The 22,763-nt window shown below is 36.6% G+C and overlaps 1 protein-coding gene across 1 annotated transcript in view; it reads right to left on the bottom strand.

The window, feature by feature from the left end:
* Nucleotides 1–22,763, bottom strand: part of UBR3 (ubiquitin protein ligase E3 component n-recognin 3) — a 229,045-nt gene that overhangs the window by 94,291 nt on the left and 111,991 nt on the right. Inside the window, exons 24-25 of the mRNA XM_044913670.1 lie at nt 18,332–18,420; nt 3,265–3,414 (exon numbers count right to left, since the gene is read on the bottom strand). Coding sequence (XP_044769605.1) covers nt 3,265–3,414; nt 18,332–18,420 — 239 coding nt within the window. The remainder of the gene's footprint in view (nt 1–3,264; nt 3,415–18,331; nt 18,421–22,763) is intronic.

The following is a 22,763-nucleotide window of genomic DNA, read 5'->3' as shown; positions in this document are numbered from 1 at the left end:
CATGTTTATGGCAGCATTATCAATAATAGCCAAATTATGGAAAGAGCCCAAATGTCTGATGAATGGATAAGGAAGATGTGTGTGTGTGTGTGTGTGTTATAACACACACAACAGAATATTACTTGGCCTTCAAAAAGAATGAAATCTTGCCATTTGCAACAACATGGATAGAGCCAGAGTATATTATGTTAAGAGAAACAGGTTAGAGAAAGACAAATACCATATGATTTCACTTATATGTGGAATTTAAGAGACAAAACAGATGAACACAGGGAAAGGGGGGGAAAAGAGAGGCAAACCATAAGAGACTCTTAACTACAGAGAACAAACTGAGAGTTGATGGAGGGGAGTTGGGTGGGAGATGGGCTAAATGCATGATGGTTTTGTTTTGATGAGCACTGGGTGTTATATGTAAGTGGTGAATCATTTAATTCTACTCCTGAAACTAATATTACACTATATGTTAACTAACTAGAATTTAAATAAAAACTTGAGACAAAAAATAAATAAAACAAAATGTTCCATATTCAAACTTAAAAAGATAAAAGAAAAAGAGAAGGGACAGTTCAAAATAAAGAAAGATGTCAGAAGTGGGGTGCCTGGGTGGCTCAGTCGTTAAGCATCTGCCTTTGGCTCAGGTCATGATCCCGAGGTCCTGGAATCGAGCCCCGCATCAGGCACCCTGCTCGGCGGGAAGCCTGCTTCTCCCTCTCCCACTCCCCCTGCTTGTGTTCCCTCTCTCGCTCTCTCTGTGTCAAATAAATAAATAAAATCTTTAAAAAAAAAAAAAAAAAGAAAAGAAAGATGTCAGAAGTAAGGAAAACGTAGAGAGGGGTAAAATGCAAGATGTCAGCAGGTGTGTGAGGCTCAGAAAGAAAGTAAGGAAACAGCCGGAGATTTCACCTGCTACAGTTCCCAATTAAAATCACTCTTTAGAGATCTAACGCTTGTTCTTGTTAGTTTCTTATTCATTTCCTTCTATCTATAAAAGATAAAAGAGCTACAATATAGTGGAATTATCTAATTTTAACAAGCTTAGCTAGTGTACAAAATTGTGAAAAGGAGTTAAATGAAGTGACAATTTGGTCAAAGCAACTTTAAAAATATAAAATAATAAATAAATAAATAAAGATTAAAACAACAAAAACAAAATCTCCGCCCTAATGAGGGCGGAGATTTTGTTTTGCTTTGTTTCATACTATGACAGTATCTGGCACCTAGGTTCCCAATAAATATATGTGGAATGAATGAATGAAGGCATAAATAAAACATTACACTGATGATTATAAAGTATTTGGTGAAGAAGTTATAAAAAGTTAAGTTCTGGGGCGCCTGGGTGGCTCAGTTGTTAAGCGTCTGCCTTCAGCTCAGGTCATGATCCCGGAGTCCTAGGATCAAGCCCCCCATCAGGCTCCCTGCTCAGCATTCCCCCTGCTTGAGTTCCCTCTCTAGCTGTCTCTCTCTCTGTCAAATAAATAAATAAAATCTTTAAAAAAAAAAAAAGTTAAGTGGCAAAAATCTAATAGGTTAGTTTTGTCACAGTAGTAGAAAATAGAAATAGCTACAAAACTAGTCAGTCAATACTCCCACACATTTCCTTTTTATTTTTTTAAAGATTTATTTATTGGACAGAGACAAAGCATGCATGGCGGGACGGGAGGGTGGCGCAGAGGGAGAAGGGGAAAGCAGACTCCCCACTGAGCATAGGGCTTGATCTCATGACCCGAGCCAAAATCAAGAGTTGGACACTTAACCCACTGAGCCACCCAGGTACCCCACACATTTCCTTTTTAGTAGGCATTTCTCGTGACAGCTCTACCCCAATGTCCTATTCAAATGGGGTTTCCCAAATCAATTTTATTTTTAAGCAAGAAAAGTAACAAGAGGAGAAACTAATTTACCAGGCATCATATTAGATCCTTTTGCCTATATTACATTACTTAACCAACACAACAATCCTCTGAAGTCAATATTATCTCTATAGTTAAAAGAAAGCAACAAACTTGGCCAGATTATGTCAAGCAGGACCTGTATTTGAACTCAGGGGACACATATCTCTTTCCACTTCACTATACTAATTCAGAGAATAAACACCCTAGAAAAAAATGCTCAGGAGAAATGTGTGTAAGAATTTTATTTTCTTTTTGCTTCACACAAACTCCTGTTAAAAATGGACTGAATTCAAAAAAAAGAAAATGGATTGAATTCAATGGGACTAGAGTGTGTAAGGGTTATCACATCTTAAAATACTTTAGCATGGGAAAGGATAGAGAACATTCAGACAAATCCTTCAAAAATTTTTCAAAGAAAATTTTTAGGGGCACCTGGGTAGCTCAGTCGCTTAAATGTCTGACTCTTGATTTCAGTTCAGGTCATGATCTCAGGGTGGTGAGATGGAGCCCCATGTCAGGCTCCCCACTCAGTGCAGAGTCTGCTTGAGATTCTCTCCTTCTCCCTCTGCCCCTCCCCCTGCTCATGTGTATGCGCTCTCTAAAATAAATAAAATTTAAAAAAATTTTTTTAAATTTCATTGGCAAAGGTTATCATTCAGCAGGCTGTTTCAAGAATTACTGCTTCTGGAAAAGTGAAGGGGGGGAAATCGGAGGGGGAGACGAACCATGAGAGACTATGGACTCTGAGAAACAAACTGAGGGTTCTAGAGGGGAAGGGGGTGGGAGGATGGGTTAGCCTGGTGATGGGTATTAAAGAGGGCACGTTCTGCATGGAGCACTGGGTGTTATACGCAAACAATGAATCATGGAACACTACATCAAAAACTAATGATGTAATGTATGGTGATTAACATAACATAAAAAAAAAAAAAAAGAATTACTGCTTCTAGTAGCTCAAGAAATAAAGGCAAAACTACCTGAATGTGTCTTATGTAGTTAAAATATTTAAACTGACAATATATCTGGGCTTAAAATGCTTCCCAATTTTAAAACAACTAAATTGTTAAGAAAGCTGAACTCCATTATTGGCCATCTAGCATTGGTAATATACCATCACACTTAAGGAAAAAGATTGTGTAAACATATAGAGAAACTTCTCTGTTAAGGGCTTCTTCTAACACTCATGTCCAGGAAAGTCAGATATAATCAAGTTTAAAATCCTTGCTATACAGATCTAAATTGATCCTTGCTATTTAGATCTATAGTTATATCCAGATAAACATATAACTTTCAATTAATACAGATATTTATTAATATGTTGTATATACTTTGGCTCTAAAATAATCCCACTGAAAAATTACTTTGATTTTACCTGAGGATGCTTGTAACAGTACAACCAATCCTGTAGGTCGGTCTTCAGAGGAGGGGCCACTCTGTCCACAAATAACACAATCATATACTGCTTCAGAAACTTGTGGTTCTGCTGTTGTGATCTCCATAGGAATATCATTCTCAGGAGAATCTGAGGGGGCAAAAAAATTACAGCTCTTATTCCTGAGGAGAAAAATCCTTCTTCAATGAAAATATGGAGAAAAAAATCAAGTTCAAATAATTTTGTGCTTCAATACCAATAAAGTTATATAGTAATAAAACTATGGAAAAAAATTAATAACCTTGCTGAAGTAAAACGTTCACTCAGAAAAAAAAATGCAGAGTGAATATAATGAAAGATTTTATTTTATTTTTTAAAGATTTTATTTATTTGAGAGAGAGTTAGAGAGAAAAAGAGAGCACGAGCAGGGGGAGCGGCAGGTAGAGGGAGAAGCAGACAGCTCAATGAGCAGGGAGCCCAATGAGGGGCTTGATCCCAGGACCCCAGGACCCCAAGATCATGACCCGAGCCGAAGGGAGACGCTTAACCAACTGAGCCACCCAGGAGCCCCTATAATGATTTTAATTTATATGGTTAAATACACTTCAAATGTTGTATCATTCACATACAAAAAGTGAAACCAAAACACAGAAGGAAAGGAAATAAGGAGGAGATTGTTTTAATTTTTTTTGAGGCACTTCAGAAGGGAAATTTATAATAACATGGCAACTCCTGGGGGGAAAACGGCATTATTTACTAGGAGATAAAAGAGGAACAAACGATTTCTCCTTTATTTTGAATTCTAGTGATTATATCTTAGCAATAATGATAATCAATATATATTTATTTATGTAGGGAAATCATTTAGATATGACCATATATATTAATAAGGCAGAACTACTATAGAATATAACAGTAATCCTCTGGTTTTAATAAATAAGACCAATAATGATATTCAGATAAAGACTCTTAGATCCTATGAAGATCATGATGCTGTCCATAGTGGCAAAGAAATAAGTAGAGGGGACTGGGAAGACCAGAAAAACAGAAGTGATGTGTGACATATTTAAAAAATGGAGGCATATCTAAATAAATTGGTAAAAATACATGAGAGAAATAGAAAAAGAAAGATGTCGAGTTTAGATACATATTAATAAGGATTCATGCAAATAAGCATATCTAATATGTATTAAGAGTTACTGAGAAGAAATGGGGGCAGAAACCTAAAAGAGAACTTTGGATGATGCCCAGTATTAATGGAAATAAAAAGAAGCTAATGAAGAAATCAGAGAAAAAAAAAACAATTAACAATAGAATACAATGGAACCAGAACAGAATCAGAACCAGAAAGCTCGATGTCTATGAAAATAAGATTAATGGGTCAAAATGAAAAGATTTCAAAGTAAGTACCAGAGGCCATTAAGATTTGACATGTGAGGGGCGCCCGGGTGGTTAAGTGGCTACCTTCAGTTCAGGTCATGATCTCAGGCTCCTGGGATGGAGCCCCATGTTGGGCTTCCTGCTCAGCACGGAGTCTGCTTCTCCCTCTGCCTCTGTGCTCTCTCTCTCCCTCTCTTTCAAATAAATAAATAAATAAAATCTTAAAAAAAAAAAGATTTGACATGTGATTCCTCTGTTTTTTTAGGGAGAAAACTTTAGTATAGAAAAGAGGGGATGTAACTGATTGCTCTCAAGTTCAAAGGAAAACAGAAATACCTGACTTAAAGTGACACAAAAGAATTGTCTGAGATTAGATGCTAAAGAACTAAAATGTCACTGATGCTATCTCACACACATAGTTTTCCTTTTTTATATCTTGGTACAACCAACTTGAAAACTTCAGGGAAATCCTCATAGCAAAACACATTATCAAAGAAGCTGCTAAGTCACTCTTTCTAGAGTTTTTTAAAGTAAGGCTTGATAATCTTCTATAGCAATACAGGGCTAAAGGCATGAAAATAAAATAGATGACCTCTTTTTCATGCACAGTAAATTTTACTTGAATTCTGATTTTAATAATTACAGACACTAACGTCCCCTTTTGTTTTTACTCAAGAAACTAAAAAGATCATGATTTATTTCTTAAAAGAAGAGGAAAATCACTGCTTCTGTATATTCTATAATGAATTAAAATATATTATCCCCCAATAAATAAATACATGTATATATTATTGGTAACTTATGATTGAGTCTATCATTCAGTACCCAATTTCAAAATTTTAGTTTAAATTTTAAAAGGACCTCTGACCAAATTAAATGTAATTATTATTTCTCACCTATACCGACATAGAGAAATATTAACAGCATCCTATTCTAAAAGAGTCAAGCTCAGAAGACTATGTATTATACGTAAATGGTTACATAAAGAACAAAACTAATGCATAGGATTAGGAATAAGGATATTTGTTACTCTTGGAGGCAGTGATGGAGAACATGAGACTGTGACAGAGAACATGAAGGGGATTAGAGGATGCTGGTAATGTTCAATTTCTCAACCCAGATGCTGATTACCAAGAAACACCCAGTTTTTAAAAACTCATATAGCTTGGGGCCCCTGGGTGGCTCAGTTGGTTAAGTGCCTGCCTAGAGTTCAGGTCATGATCCCAAGGTCCTGGGATCGAGTCCTGCATCAGGCTCCTTGCTTTAGCAGGGAGCCTCCTTCTCCCTCTCCCGGTCTTTTTGTCAAATAAATAAATAAAATATTTTTAAAAACTCATATAGCTCTATATTCATGATACGTGCATGCACTTTTCTATGTGTATGTTATACTTCAACAAAAAGTTTTTAAGCTCTATTAAATGAACAGCATAACAGGGTATATACTGTAATAAGCATAACAGTAAAGATACTTAATTCTGCCGATCACATGCACACATCAACACCTGTACATATTTTCCACACCAAGAAAAAAAAAATCTAAAAAGGTATGCCCTACAAATTGATGCAATGAAGAGATTACAATGATTCTTTTAGGTAAATTAAAAGAATGAAGACTGATGCAAAACTGACACAGTAATAGTCAAAGATGATAAATCCAAGGGCAACCAGAGACAATTCTAATGTTAAGCGTCTGCCTTCAGCTCAGGTCATGATCCCAGTGTCCTGGGATCGAGTCCCACATCGGGCTCCCCGCTCTGCAGGAAGCCTGCTTCTCCCCCTCCCACTCTCCCTGCTTGTGCTCCTCTCTCACTGTCTCTCTCTCTGTCAAATAAATAAAAATCTTTAAAAAAAATAATAAAGAAAATAAAATTTAAACTGTGTTTCTGTTTAAAACTGACACTTGCCCTTTAAAAACAATAGTGCCTATTTTAAGTTACCATAAGGAATATTATTACAATAAAGGCAAAATAAAGCGATAGTTAATTCACCTGTTTGGTTTTACATGCACAGAAAAGAATCTACCTGAATTAAGCAGGTGATTCTTCTGAATATTATTTCAAATTTGCCAAAGTTCTGTTTACAATCAGTTTTAGAATGACTGCAAAATGGCCCCAATTCTCCACTCCTCCCTCCCTGTATCTATGATCTTTGCAATGTGACTTTGAAACTCCTCCCATCAAGATGCAGAATTTATTTCCCCACTCCTTGTATATGAGCTGGTCTTGATTTGCTTTAGCTGAGAGAATAAGGCAGAAGTAACATGCTTTTCCAAGACGAGGGCTCAAATGACCTTGCATGCTTTCTCTCTTCTCTCTTTCTTGCGCTCTCCACCATGACACACCTATATGAGAATAAGTCTGGGCTAGCTTGCTTGAGGAGGAGAGCCCACATGGAGGAGTGTCAGGTTGTCCCATCAGTTCGGCTCAGTCCCAATCAGCTAAATAGCAGATCTCAACCAACCAGTTAAACCTTTCACAGAAAAGTCTGGTCCAAATTAAAACTACCAGCCAACCCACTAACTCAGGAGAAATAATAAATAGCTGTTGCTTTAAATCACTAAATTTGGGGATGGTTTGCTACATAGTAACTGCTAACTGACAAAATTTCTGCTGTATGTTTAACCAACTGAGCCACCCAGGCGCCCCATTTCTGCTGTATGTTAATTACAGTATGTAAACTCTCAAAAGAATTGAAGAACTCTGCCTTACTAAGATATGTGAATCATGAAAGCTAATATTTAAAGCGATAAAAGTGTTTCCATTCAGGTATTTTCGGATTTAAGGGATTAAAAATCATTTTCCAACAGCAGCATTTTAACACTTATTTATTCAACTACTCATTTTAATATCACCAAACTGAAAAGCTTCAGTATTCATGAATATTACAATTCCACTTCAAGAGTTTACACTGTTATGCAAAATTTCTTATTCTAATACTGGTTTAAATTGCTTAAAATCTATTTTCACATACAATCAATCTTTGGTTAAAAATAGCTTTGCCTTTACTTTTACCTTTGACATGAATTCTTTGGATTAATTTAAACTAAAATAAGTATTTGTAAAACCATCAAAAATCTTCTTGGTGCATGCTTTGTCTTTGCGTTTACGGAGTTTTCTTGGATGAACAGAAGAAAGGAAAGATAAATGATGTAGGGAAGATACATTTAGTGCCCTCAAAATTATGACATATTTTTGTTTGAAAGCATTAGGCCTCCTCTAGGGAACAGTCAACTGCAAAACACTAGTATCACAAGGTGAAATGTGGTTTGCAGCCCAGTGGTAGGCACAGAGAATTTTCTTTATTGCATAAACTGATCTAAAATTTTAAACATTTGTTTTAAAAATATACAATACACTTTAATTTTTAACTACAACTGAGTACTTGCTAGTAACCCACTAGGTGAGTTACTATTCATAAACTAGGCACACTATTAGAGTTTACTGTCTTCTACTAAGAAGTCTGACTGCCCTGTGACACCTGCCACAATGGCAAACTCTCACTGCACAATATCATTAATTCGGGTAAGGATGTAGAGTATTGTCCTGAGTTGGCCATCATTTTTATTACCATCATTCTTGCTTTCCTCTTCTTTTTTTTACTTGGCAAAAAATAATCTCATTTTAAAATAATTTTAGATTTGCAGGGAAGTTTTCAAGCTACTACAAAGAGTTCTCATATACCCCATACCCAGTTTCCTTTTACATCTTGCATTAGGTGGTATGGTTGTCACAATGAACTAATATTGGTATATTATTGATCCATTTTTTTTGGTAAAATGTTGATACATTAACTACAGTCTGTATTTCCTTCAGATTTCCTTAGTTTCTACCTAACATCCTTCTTCTATTCCAGAATCCCATCCGGGATACCATATTACATTCAGCTGTCATGTCTCCTTAAGCTTCTCTTGGCTGTGACAGTTTTTCAGACTTTCCTTGTTTTTGATAACCTTGACAGTTTTGAGGAGTACTGGCCAGGTGTTTTGTAGAATGTTCCTTAATAGCAACTCGTCTAATGTTTTTCTCAAGATTAGTCCTAGGTTGTGGGTTTTAGGGAGGAAGACCACTGAGGTAAAGTACCATTCTCATCACACCCTTTCAAAGGTACATAATATCAATATGACATCGCTGTTGGTATTTACCTAGGTCATCTGGTGAAGGTAGTGTTTGCCAACTTTCTCCACTGTAACATTACTCTACCCACCACCCATCCCCGCCTTCCACACTGTACTTTTTGGAATGAAGTCACAAAGCACAGCCTATACTTAAGGAGTCGGGAGTTATTCCACTTGCTTGAGGGTGAATTATCTACATAAATTGTTTGGAATTCTTCTGCATGGGGAATTTGTCTATTCTTCCTCATTTATTTATTCAATCATTTATATAAGTATGAATTCAGGATATTTATTTTATACTCAGGGCTATAATCTGATACTATTTGTTTTCTTGCATAAATTATTCCAGTTTGGCCACTGGGAGCCCTTTCAGTATCTAACTCTAATCTATTACCACACGAATCATTCCAGCCTTCTCCTCTTGCTTATCTATTACCTCTCACTCCAACAGTGAGAAATCTGGCTCCCGTTATCCACCATCCATTTACCTAATTGTTCAGTATATAAGGATAGTGGTTTCTGAATAGTAAACACATACTGCCACAGGAGACATGTTATCAACTAGAGTACAGTGCTTATGTGTAGTTCCCTTTGTCTTCAGTATTATAGACTCCTCTAATTTCAAAGTTACTTACCCTAAATGAGGTTGTTTCATGCATTTGTAATATAGATTCTCTTGTCACATTCTGTAGTCCATCCTGGGACCTCCAACCTCCTAAATGACTTTTTAAACTTGCATACATTAAAATTCACTCTTCCTGTTATAAAATTTTGATAAATGCATAGTGTTATGTATCCAACTGTACAGTCTCATACAGAATAATTTCACTGCTCTAAAAGATACCTTGTGTTTCACTTGTTTAAGCCCGTTCCCCAACTCTGGCAACCACTTATTTGTTCACTATCTCTACAGTTTTGGCCTTTCCACAATGTTGTATAAATGGAAACATACAGTACATAGCCTGTTCAGACTGACTATTTTAATTAAGCAATATGCATTTAAGATTCATCCATGTCTTAGCACGGCCTGATAGTTCATTCCTTTTTATTGCTGAATAGTACTCCACTATATGGATGTACCATTATTTGTATATCCACTCATCTATTGCAAAACATCTTGGCGGGGCGCCTAGGTGGCTCAGTCGTTAAGCATCTGCCTTCAGCTCAGGTCATGATCCCAGGGTCCTGGGATCGAGCCCCACATCAGGCTCCCTGCTTGGTGGGAAGCCTGTTTCTCTCTCTTCCACTCCCCCTGCTTGTGTTCCCTCTCTTGCTGTGTCTCTCTCTGTCAAATAAATAAAAAAATCTTGGCTACTTCTAGTGGCTACTTCCAGTTTTGAGAGATTGCAAATAAAGTTTCTATAAACACTCATGTGCAGATTCTTGTGTGGACCTATATTTTTACATCAATTGGGTAAATATCTAACAGCATGATGGCTGGATCATATGGTGAGACGAAATTTAGCTTTGTAAGAAAATGTCAAACTCTTAAACCCAAAAATTCTAAGAGAAAGAACTTTTTGTACTTTTAGTACTTTTAACTGGCAACACATAGAAAAAATATGAGTTAAATGTCATATTTACATCACTATAACTAGATCTTTATAAATTTTGGTTAATATGTATTAAAACCATATATAAACACTTATCTCTACCTAGTGGCTATCAAAGAGTAGATATATATAGTGATATTCCAATTTCAGAAACGTAGGTTGACTATTTACTGCAGCACTGTTAGTTACAGCAGAATAAAAAAAAAAAAAAAAAACCTGAAAATAAAGTGAATGTCCAATAATAAAGACACGGCTGAGTAAATTACTTCCTTATGGACTATTATGGGCTTTTCCTAACTGTCCCCAAATAAAGAAAAGAAACACTAAATTAGAGCAATGGTTCTCAACTTTGGCTGCACATTAGAATCAGCTGCTAACTCTCAAAAGATTGCTGTGCCTGAACCCCATTCCCAAAGACTCTTCCTTAATTAGTCTGTAGTGGAGTCTAGGCACAGATATTACCTTAAGGAGGCTATCATGATTCTAATGTGCACCAAGGTTGAGAACTGCTGAATCAGAACTACTGGTAAAGACTCATTTGGTAAAGTAAACAATGACCAAAAACAAGGAAGGAAGAAAGCAGAAGAGGGGGAGGGAGGAAGAGAGGGAGAAGATTAAATGAACATATAATAACAGTATGTTTGTATATGATTATACGAATATAGAGAAAAACAGAATACACAAACCAAGTTGTAATCACAGGTCATGGAAGAAAAAGAAAGAACACAAATTAAAAGCATGTATATTAATCCCATTCATGTAACACTGCATGCATGTGCACACACGTGTGCATAATGAAATCTGGGATAAAAAGAGATCTACATATACTATATATAATTTTCAGGGATATTCATGATATATTGTTTTTTTAAAAAAGGAAGCAAAGTACACAGCCTTATGTACAGTATAACTTTATTTCAGAAAAAACATGTATTCATATGAAGCAAGAAAGCCTGTTTACAATAGTTTATTCCAGAGGGGGGAGGTTAAGAGGAAAACAGGAAGAGATGATTAGCTTTGCTTTCATATAGTTTTATATGATGTATTACGCACATTATTATGTTTTTAAAAAATGTTTTGGCTTGGTACAAGTGTGTGCCTTATTTATAGAATAACCAAAACATAACTTTTATTTATGGGTTACAGTTTTTGAAGCACACCACATCAAAGATAACTGACATAAAATGTCAGACCTACCCCCATAACTATATGGTCAATTAATCTTCAACAAAGCAGGAAAGAATACACAATGAAAAAAGATGGTGTCTTCAACAAATGGTGTTGGGAAAACTGGACAGCAACATGCAAGAATGAAACTGGACCACTTTCTTATATGATACACAGAAATAAATTCAAAATGGATTAAAGACCTAAATGTGAGACATGAAGCTTTTAAAATCCTAGAGGAGAAAATAGGCCATAGCACTGGCCTTTGGCATTGGCTGGAGTAACTTCTTACTAGGTATGTGTCTTGAGGCAAGGGAAACAAAAGCAAAAATAAAACTATTGGGACTACATCAAAATAAAAAGCTTCTGCATAGCGAAAGAAACAACAAAACTAAAAGACAACCTACAGAATGGGAAAAGATATTTGCAAATGACATATCTGATAAAGGGTCAGTATCCAAAATATATAAAGAACTTAGCCAACTCAATATCCAAAAAACAAATAATTCAATTAAAAAACAGGCAGAAGAGTGCTGTGAACTGTGTAAGACTGTTGAATCACAGACCTATAGCTCTGAAACAAGTAATACATTATATGTTAAAAAGAAAAAGAAGAAGAAGAAGAAGATAGCAGGAAGGGAAAAATGAAAGGGGGGAAATCGGAGGGGGAGACGAACCATGAGAGACTATGGGCTCTGAGAAACAAACTGAGGGTTCTAGAGGGGAGAGGGTGGGGGGATGGGTCAGCCTGGTGATGGGTATTAAAGAGTGCACGTATTGAATGGAGCACTGGGTGTTATACGCAAACAATGAATCATGGAACACTACATCAAAAACTAATGATGTAATGTATGGTGATTAACATAATAAAAAATAAAATAAAAAACAGGCAGAAGACGTAAATAGACATTCTCCCAAAGAAGACATCCAGATGGCAACAGACACATGAAAAGATGCTCAACATCACTCATCATCAGGGAAATGCAAGTCAAACTGACAATGAGATACCACCCCACACCAGTCAGAATGGCTAAAATTAACAAGTCAGGAAACAACAAATGTTGGTGAGGATGTGGAGAAAGGGGAATCCTTTTGTACCATTGGTGGGAATGTAAACTGGTGCAGCCACTCTGGAAAACAGTATGGAGGTTCCTCAAAAAGATAAAAATAGAACTACCCTATGACCCAGGATTGCACTACTAGGTATTTACACAAAGAATACAAAAATATTAACTCAAAGGGATACATATTTACAGCAGCATTATCTACGATAGCCAAATTATGGAAACAGCCCAGGTCCATCAACTGATGAACGGATAAAGAAGATAGATGTGGTGTGTATACACACACATATATATATATAATGGAATATTACTCAGCCATAAAAAAGAATGAAATCTTGCCATTTGCAATGACATGGATGTAGCTAGAGAGTATTATTTTAAGCGAAATTAAGTTAGAGAGAGAGAAATACCATATGGTTTCACTCATATGTGGAATTTAAGAAACAAAACAAATGAACAAAGGGGAAAAAAGAGAGAGGGAGATGCAAACTAAGAACAGACTCTTAACTATAGAGAACAAACTGATGGTTACCAGAGGGGAGGTAGGTGGGGAATGGGTCAAATAGGTGATGGGGATTAAGGAGTGTACTTGTGATGAGCACGGTGTTGTATTTAAGTGTTGAAAGCATTAAACTGTACACCTGAAACTATATTACATTGTATGTTAACTAACTAGAATTTAAATTAAAATTTTAAAAACATGACAGACCTAACACCATCCCCAAAATTGACATATTTATATTCAGAGCAAGCAGTATAAAAAGTATTCTATCCATGAGATCTGCTTTCTAATTTCAATGAAAAGGAATTCAAGTAGTTTCTATTTAGTTGAGACAGTAAGAATTTCACAAGTTACACAGCATAATTCAAAACTACAATATTTCATAAAATAATGTTTTTAAACATATATGCAACAGCCACAGATACACAGAACTATGCATTATATGCATTCTAATGTCACAAGTAGATCGGTCCTACCTGAAAGAGAACAAAGTTCACAGCTGTGCCTGATTCCAAGGAAATGGAAGAGTATTAAAAAAGAGTCTAATTTATAATAAAATCATACCCAAAGCAGGAAAACGATATGTCAGGGAATAAGAATCCGTTACAAATGTAAAGATCATCCTTTTTAATAAGGATAAAGCCCAGATTAGGATATCTGGTTGTAAAAATACAGTATTATTTTCTTATTTTTGATTATATGTATTTTCTAAGTCCCTATAATAAAAATTTAATGCTTTTATAATAACAGAAATTTTAACTTTATACATTAAAATAATAAATATTAGTAACTATCTAATTCAAGATTGCAGACTGAACACTTGTCTCTCATTCCTTCTAAAAAAACCACTGAAATAAAAGCAGAGAAACACATCAAGAAATATTCCCACAAGGATACACAAAAAGGGGGACGCCTAGGTGGCACAGTCGGTTAAGCGACCCACTCTTGATTTCAGCTCAGGTCATCATCTCAGGGTGGTGAAATCGAGCTCCTTGTCGGCCTCCGTACTCAGCAGGGAGTCTGCCTGAGATTCCGTCTCCCGCTCCCTCTGCCCCTCCCCACACTTGTCACACTCTCACTCTCTCTCTCTAAAGTAAATAAATAAAATCCTTAAAAAAAAAAGAATATAAAAGTGATGGAGTTGTAGAAGACAATTTAACCAACCGACAAGTAAGAGATGTCAATTAAATTTCTGAAAAATTAGAGGAGATGGAGACATGCAAACAGATGAATGAAAGCCATTAAAACTACAACCACTTATGTATTATGAGAAAGTTACAGAAAATGAAGAAATGATCTGTCCATTAGAATGTCAACTCTGGGCTCAGAATCAGCCAGTGAGGTAGAGGATAGGAGTGACTTAAAAAAAGAGTAAGTATTTAAGGATTATATACAGAACTTCACTACTCAGCATCCCAATTCCCTCCCCAACCTTGAGTGAACAGAGCATTCAGGTGGGTTGGCATTTACCTCAGGGAGGAAAACAAAAGACCATCCCCCAAAGAAACTGAACAAACAGCTTGGAGAGCAGTGGGGTTTCTAGGTGAGTGTTAACATTTGGGGGCCCAAACTGAACAGTCCACTATCCTCCCACTGAAATCTAAGTCTGACAGTCAATGTGCCTCACACTTATATGCAGACTGCAGACAATTACTAAGATCAAACCTATTTATACCTCAGTAGAGTAAAACAAATTAGCTACCCAGAACATCTTTCCAGGACAATCAAGGATCATTAGGCAAATGAGGAAAACAGGCAACATGAAAGACCAACATAAATTTTAAAAGTAATTCAAAAGGATAAAACATAATTGAGAGAGAGCAAGCACACATGTGCACTCTAACAAATTCAGAAAGATTTGAAAAAAGTTCTATAGACCATGAAAGAACAAGATACTGAAGAGAGGACATCTCTAAGCATGCGAAGTAAAAAGAACATATATAAAAGATAAAAGATATAAAAGATTAAAATATCAATCCAGGAGTCTCAACATCCAACTAGTAAGAGTCTCATAAAAAGAGAATAAAGAAAATATAAGCAGGAAAGTATTATAATAGCTCTCTATTGCTATTTAACAAGTTACCCCAAAATTCAGTGGCTTAAACCAACATTTGTTATTTCACACAGTTATTGAGGGTCAGGAACCTAGTAACAGCTTAGCTGAATGGTTCTGGTTCTGGATCTCTTATGAGATTGCTGTCAAGCTAACAACCCATCTGAAGGCTTAACTAGAGGTGGAAGTTTCACATCCAAGCTCACTAACATGACTGTTGGCCAGAGGCCTTAGTCTCTCTCCAGATAGGCCTCTCCACAGGGCTGGTCACAACATGGTAACTGGCTTTCTTCCAGAATGAGTAATCCAAGAGAGAGAAAAAACAATCAAGACAGAAGCCACAATGTCTTCCACAACCTAATCTTAGAAATGACATAGTACTACTTCTGCCATATCCCAGTGGTCATGCACACCAATTCTGGTGCAGTGTAAGAGAAGACTACAGAGGACATAAATACCAGGAGGCATGGATCATTTGAGGGTCATCTTGGAGGATGACTAGTTATCAATAAAAAATCATAGGGTATTTTTTTCTCAGAGCTTCAGAGACATGAATCTTCAGACTGAAAAGTCCCATTAAGTACTAAGGAAAATGAAAAAAGATCCACCTAGATACAAATCATCAAATTTCAGATCTCTTGGGGCACCTGGCTGGCTCAGTTGGTAGAGTATATGACTCTTGATCTCAGGGTTATGAGTTCAAACCACATTAAGTAGGGTGAAGCCTACTTAATAAAATAAAATAAAATAAAATAATAAAAATAAAAATAAAGTAAAAATAAAATAATACTTTAAAATCTTAAAAAAAATTCTAGATCTCTAAGGATCTAAAAGTGTTGGGGCAGGGGGGTAGGGGGAGCTCACCTACAAAGGAAGAAGAATCAAACTACCACCAGACTTCTTATCAAATGAATAGTAAAAGATAAGGGAATATTGCTTTAACATTTGTGAGAAAGAATGTGTATCAACCTGGAATTATACACTCATCCAAACGAAAAATCAAGCATGAGAGCAAACTAGAGTCTCATCCACAAGCATTATTAGGAATACACTTGTGGCTGAATGCCAATAAAACAAGACCCAAAAAAAAGAGAGATGATATAAGATACAGGAAACCCCAGATCAACTCTACAAGAGGAAAATCCAAAGGTAATGGCTGGATAGCATGCCTCCAGAGCAACTGGATGATGAGAATTAAATGCAAAGGACAGTATGATTGAGTAGGCAGAATAACAGAGATAGCACAAGGGAACATGAGTTACGAAAAAATAACAGTTGGAAACTTTAGGAAAAACAAAAGACAATATAACAAAGTAATGGCCCAAGGAGAAATGTATAAAGGGTGGTATGGTTTTAGCAACTGAGAAACTGTAAGAAATAGGGCTATATATACTCTATATACAATCTCCTTAAAGTAGTCTAGGAGTCAGGCCGCTGGACTCAAAAAAAAAAAAAAAAAAAGTAAGTGAATCCTAGCACACTACTTTTAGTTACTCAACAACATTCCAAAAGTCATATTATTTCTGTGGGTAGGCCTGGGTGGCTCAATCAGTCAAGTGTCTGCCTTCGGCTCAAGTCATGATCTCAAGGTCCTGGGATGGAGGCCGAGTCAGGCTCCCTGCTCAGCAGGGGGTCTGCTTCTCTCTCTCCCTCTGCGCCTCCTCCTGCTCATGTTCTCTCTCGCTCTCTCTCAAATAAATAATTTTTTAAAAAATAAAGAAATAAAAATTTAAGAAAAAAATTTTTAAGTCATATTATTTCTCAAGATTTAAAGTCAACCTTTGGATGGAACACTTGATTGTGACTACAAAAGATAATGTTAGCAACCCTAACAATTTAAAAGTAAATAACTGATAAAGGCAAAACGCAGAGATGAGGAAAGGAAAAATAAAAGGAAAAATAGGGGTGCTTATTAATTCACTTATATGAAGCGGTATGAAGGAACTGGCTACAAGGAGAACAATTAATACACTATATTTGATATGTTAAAAAAAACCAAAAAATATTAATTATGGACTCCTGGAAAGAAGAAAAAGAAGAGATGGAAAAAGGAAAAGTAGTGTCAATGAACTAAATCCTCATCTTTCATATGAGAAAGTCAACTGATACCAAATTAATCTGATAAACAGTATTCTTTACATCAAAGTTACGTCCTGAACATAAACTCACCTGTTGATGGTTCAGAAGAACATTATATTATATCTGGACTAACCCCCTCCCCACATCTCTTCTGGATGTTGATTATGTGTGCTTATGTGCACAAAAGTGCATGAGAATGTACTTTCATACAGAATACTATGTCATTTCTGAGATTAAGTTGTGAAAGAATGTATGCATGTTTGAATGCACGTATGTGTATACACTTTAACTAAATGCACTTTTTTTTCAGCATTTCTGTCTAAAAGTTAAAAAAAAGAAAAAAAATCACTGGAATGCAAGAGGTAGTCAGGAAAGGGAGTATCCTGGTTAACTGAAGACTGAGATTAACTGAAATTTAATCTATTCTTCCTAGGTTTGTAAAAAAAACCCTCATGGCAATCTACTATCATACAGGAAAATGGCATCCCCTCTTGCTGTACAAATGCTAACGCTAATCCTAATACAAGTGAGAAGTGCAACTGATCTTAAGAACTACTGCAGGGGTAGCAGAAGGAGGAGGCACTAAAAGTATTTGAAAGCTATTTTAAAAATCACAGGATAATTTCACAGGAAAAATCAGAATAAGTAAATACATGTTGGTGAACCTCACAAATCTAAAGGACAATCTAACAGAGGAAAATAGCAGAGGATATCATATTGCTACCATCAGAAAGAACTTTCTAATAATTACAACTATGCAACTACAGAATAAACTGCCTATAACAGGGCGCCTGGGTGGCTCAGTCATTAAGCGTCTGCCTTCGGCTCAGGTCATGGTCCCAGGGTCCTGGGATTGAGCCCCGCATCGTGCTCCCTGCTTGGCAGGAAGCCTGCTTCTCCCTCCCCCACCCCCCCGCTTGTGTTCCTTCTCTCGCTGTGTCTCTCTGTCAAATAAATAAACAAAATCTTTAAAAAAATTTAAAAATTAAAAAAAAATAAACTGCCTGTAACAGTCTGATCCTCCATCACTCTGTTTAAATAAAGACTAGAAATCGTCTGTCTGTAATGTTGAAAACTGGTGAAAAATTGAACTAGATAATCCCTGAAGTAATACGTGTCATTAAAAGAGCTCTAAACTAATAAATTTTAACTTACCAACATCCATTGCAGTTTCCATGAAGCTTTTCTGTCGTGAAGCAAACTCTGCAAGCAATTTCTGCTGCCTCTCTCTAGCCTTTTGTCGCCTAGATTAAATAGAAATAAAGTGGTAAGTATCAGATGTGTTTAAGACTTACTATATTTCATGAGTGTATACTATGAAAAGCTCCTGGCACACAGTTGAGGACAATCTGAGAGAATCTTCAAGTAGACTCCCCACTGAGCAGGTAGCCCGATGGGGGGTCTTGATCCCATGACCCATGAGATCATAACATGAGCCGAAATCAAGAGTTAGATGCTTAACCAGTTAAAACTACCCAGGTGCCCCTCCACTGTTTTAAAATGGTTTGAAGATCACTGGCTTAAATAGGTAAAAATAAAAGCCAAAATTTACTTTAAAATGTGAAATAATTGGGGTGCCTGGGTGGCTCAGTCGTTAAGCGTCTGCCTTTGGCTCAGGTCATGATCTCAGGGACCTGGGATCGAGCCCCGCATCAGGCTCCCTGCTCCGCAGGAAGCCTGCTTCTCCCTCTCCCATTCCCCCTGCTTGTGTTCCCTCTCTCACTGTGTCTGTCTCTGTCAAATAAATAAATAAAATCTTTAAAAAAAAAAAAAAAAAGTGAAATAAAGGAGAAAATTTGGATTTCCAAAAACACAATTTCTAAGTATATGTCAGTTGGCAGCAAGAGTAAGAAAAGTCTTTTTAGCAAGGAACCCACAATTTAACCCCAGGCACAAATAACAGCAAACTGGTTGCTAGAAGAAGCTAGGATGTTTAGATATAAACAGAATCTAAAAGATAAGAACAGTCAGATTTACTGTTACATTAAGAATAGGTCTTTCCTAAAAGAGAATGAGCAGAAGCCAGTGATTTCCCAATTTCTACTAAGAAATATTCCAAGTTTAGTTCATTTTGTTTCAAGTAAAAAAAATATAGAGTCTCAAATACAACACAGAGAACAAAACTATATTCCAAACCTAAGCATAAATATTCCTTTGGATTATAGGCTTCCCTAGATTTGGGGATGCTAACAATACTAGTGAGCGGAAAAAATTTTACCCTCAGCAAAGAAAGGTTAAAATATTAATCTAAAACAAGAGGGGAAGAGGAAGAAGAAAAAGAAAAATGTTAAAATATAAGTTATATATTAGCTCATCAAAAGAGACAAACTTTTTACTTAAAACTCAAAAAAGGGGGGTGCCTGGGTGGCTCAGTCATTAAGCGTCTGCCTTCGGCTCAGGTCATGATCCCAGGGTCCGGGGATCGAGTCCCACATCAGGCTCCCTTGCTCGGCGGGAAGCCTGTTTCTCCCTCTCCCACTCCCCCTGCTTGTGTTCCTGCTCTCGCTCTCTGTCAAATAAATGGAATCTTTAAAAAAAAAAAAAACTCAAAAAGGGATTTATCATAGCCTGTGATACAAAGGACATTAGAAACATAATGGATAACCTGAAACTAATATTATACTGGATGTTAACTAACTGGAATTTAAATAAAAACTTTAAAAATTAAAAAATTTAGGGCGCCTGGGTGGCTCAGTTGGTTAAGCGACTGCCTTCGGCTCAGGTCATGATCCTGGAGTCCCTGGATCGAGTCCCGCATCGGGCTCCCTGCTCGGCAGGGAGTCTGCTTCTCCCTCTGACCCTCCTCCCTCTCATGCTCTCTGTATCTCATTCTCTCTGTCTCAAATAAATAAATAAAATCTTTAAAAAAAAAAAAAAAAAAAAAAAAAAAAAAAAAAAAAAAAAAAAAAATAAAAAAAAAAAAAAAAAAAAAAAAAAAAAAAAAAAAAAAAAAAAATTAAAAAATTTAAAAATCTAAAAAACCATAATGGATAGAGCATATTATAGCAGTCTTCTAGTGACTATTTATTATATCAATGTACTATAATAGTCAAAGCATAGTATTACACGGAGATTCCAGGAAGTCATTTATATGGGAAACCTAAAAGAATTCTTTCATTAATCTGAACTGATTCAAGGATACAGAATATAGGATTAGAAGAATGCTAATAGTAATTTTTAGATTATTCACATATCCGTTCCCATCCAATTAGTGGAGATAATCATTAACAGGTATAAAGTCAAGCACTGTGGTCTGCCTTACCATGAGAAGTTACATATTTTTGCCAATAGTGTTGAAAAGATTTTTGACGCTGCTTTTCTAATATTTACTTTAAGTATAATTTAGGATCTACTTAAGAAAACTGACCTTATTTATAACTACAACTCTTATTTTTGAGCCAAAGTATTTTTATCCAGGTTGATCACCTACCTCATTCATCAAACTTAACTCTCAACTGACAATGGCCATTTCAAAAAAATTAAATCTACTCCTGACCTCTCTTCCCTTCCTGAAGGGCCTGGGGCGGGGGGCGGAGGGGTGGGGGGTGGGCGGAGACCGTGGCTGAGCACCGGGTGCCATGATCCAATGGCCTATCACAAGAGAGCATTCTTGTGGGAAAGGTTAAAAAAAATTGATTACATACAGAGGTGATGATTTAAAAAGTAGTATCTTCTGAGGATTATGGTTGCCAAGTTTCTCACTGTGGGAGCAGAGTTACAAATATGGAAGGAGAGAAAACAAGAATGACTCCTCCGATGTTGGATTGGAATTAGAATTATCAGGGTGAACTCACAGTTTTTAATACCTCTCTTCCTGCTCCTTCCAACTCCCCAACACACACACACACACACACACACACACACACACACACACACACACACCTTTTCCTAGTTCTATCCACTATGAGTGACTGAAAATAGTTATATCCCTTAGAATGAGCACATGAATTGTGGTTTCTAAATAAAAAATAACCAGAACTCCTTGGAGAAATGGCTAATTCCAAATACAAGATGAACCTGGGCTATCTTCTTGCCCCAGAAAAAAAAAGAAAATGCTCAAAGAATGATGGGGATACATCAAAAGAACACAGAAACCAACTGGAAGGGAGTCCCACAGGTCAAATCTAGAAAATTTGAGCATCAAAATGAATAGCAAGGATATGAGATTAAAACCCATAAAATAGGGCGCCTGGGTGGCTCAGTTGGTTAAGCAACTGCCTTCGGCTCAGGTCATGATCCTGGAGTCCCGGGATCGAGTCCCGCATCGGGCTCCCTGCTCAGCGAGGAGCCTGCTTCTCCCTCTGACCCTCCCCCCTCTCATGTACTCTCTCTCATTCTCGCTCTCTCAAATGAATAAATAAATCTTTAAAAAAAAAAAAAAACATAAAATAGGGCACCTGGGTGGCTCAGTTGGTTAAGCAACTGCCTTCAGCTCAGGTCATGATCCTGGAGTCCCTGGATCGAGTCCCACATCAGGCTCCCTGCTCAGCAGGGAGTCTGCTTCTCCCTCTGACCCTCCTCCCTCTCATGCTCTCTGTCTCTCATTCTCTCTCTCGCAAATAAATAAAATCTTAAAAAAAAAAAAAAGAAAAGAAAAACCCATAAAATAAAATAGGAATCCATAAGTCCAAGCTGACAGAAATAAATGAATAAAATGAAAGTTGGTGAGAAACAGGATATTGCTGCATCTCAAAGTATCTCTCCATAAATTACATATTAATCACAAAGGGAAAAAAAGGATACTTGACAGTGAAGAAGTCTGGCAGACACCCCCTTAATGAAGTGATCAAAATTAATCCCCAAATGAAACAAACTAAAATCATGTGACACCTGATAAGGATGCAATCAAAAGAAAATTAGCAACACTTCCTTGTATTCCTGCCAACAGTGCCTAACCTGAATCTAAACATAACGGCACACAGACAAGCCCAACTTGAGGGACGTTCTATAGTGTTACTGCCCTGTGTTCTTCAAAAGCGACAAGGTCAAGAAAATGGAGAAACCAATTCCAGTTGAAGGAAACCAAAGAGACACAACAACCAAATACAATGAGTGATTCTGTACTGGATTTTTTTGTTATAAGAAACATTACTGGGACAACTGTGAAAATTTGGGATCTAAAGATTTTATCAGACTCAAATAAAATGTTAATTTCCTTATTTTAAAAGCTGTATTGTGATCTAGGAAATACATATTCAAGTATTCCAAGGTAAAGCAACTTATTCTGAAATGGTCTAGGAAGTTCTTTGTACTATCCTTGAAACATGTAAGTTTCAGATTTCTTCAAAATAAAAAGGTTTTATTTTAACAAGTTAATTTTTTCAAAGATTTTATTTATTTATTTGACAGTGACAGAAAGAACAAGCAGGGGGAGTGGCAAACAGAGGAAGAGGGAGAAGCAGGCTCCCCGTTGAGCAGGAAAGCCAATGTGGGACTTGATCCCAGGACCTGGGATCATGACCTGAGCTGAAGGCAGATGCTTAACCGACTGAGCCACCCAGGCGGCCCCAAAATGAAAAGGTTTTAAAAATTAAATCCATCTTTCATCCAAGATCTATAAAGAACTTAACAAACTCAACACCCAAAA

The sequence above is a fragment of the Neomonachus schauinslandi genome, chromosome 3 (genome assembly GCF_002201575.2).
Source record: "Neomonachus schauinslandi chromosome 3, ASM220157v2, whole genome shotgun sequence".
Lineage (NCBI taxonomy): Eukaryota > Metazoa > Chordata > Mammalia > Carnivora > Phocidae > Neomonachus > Neomonachus schauinslandi.
Note: the sequence above shows the minus strand (reverse complement) of the source record. Positions and strands in the feature narration are given on the sequence as shown.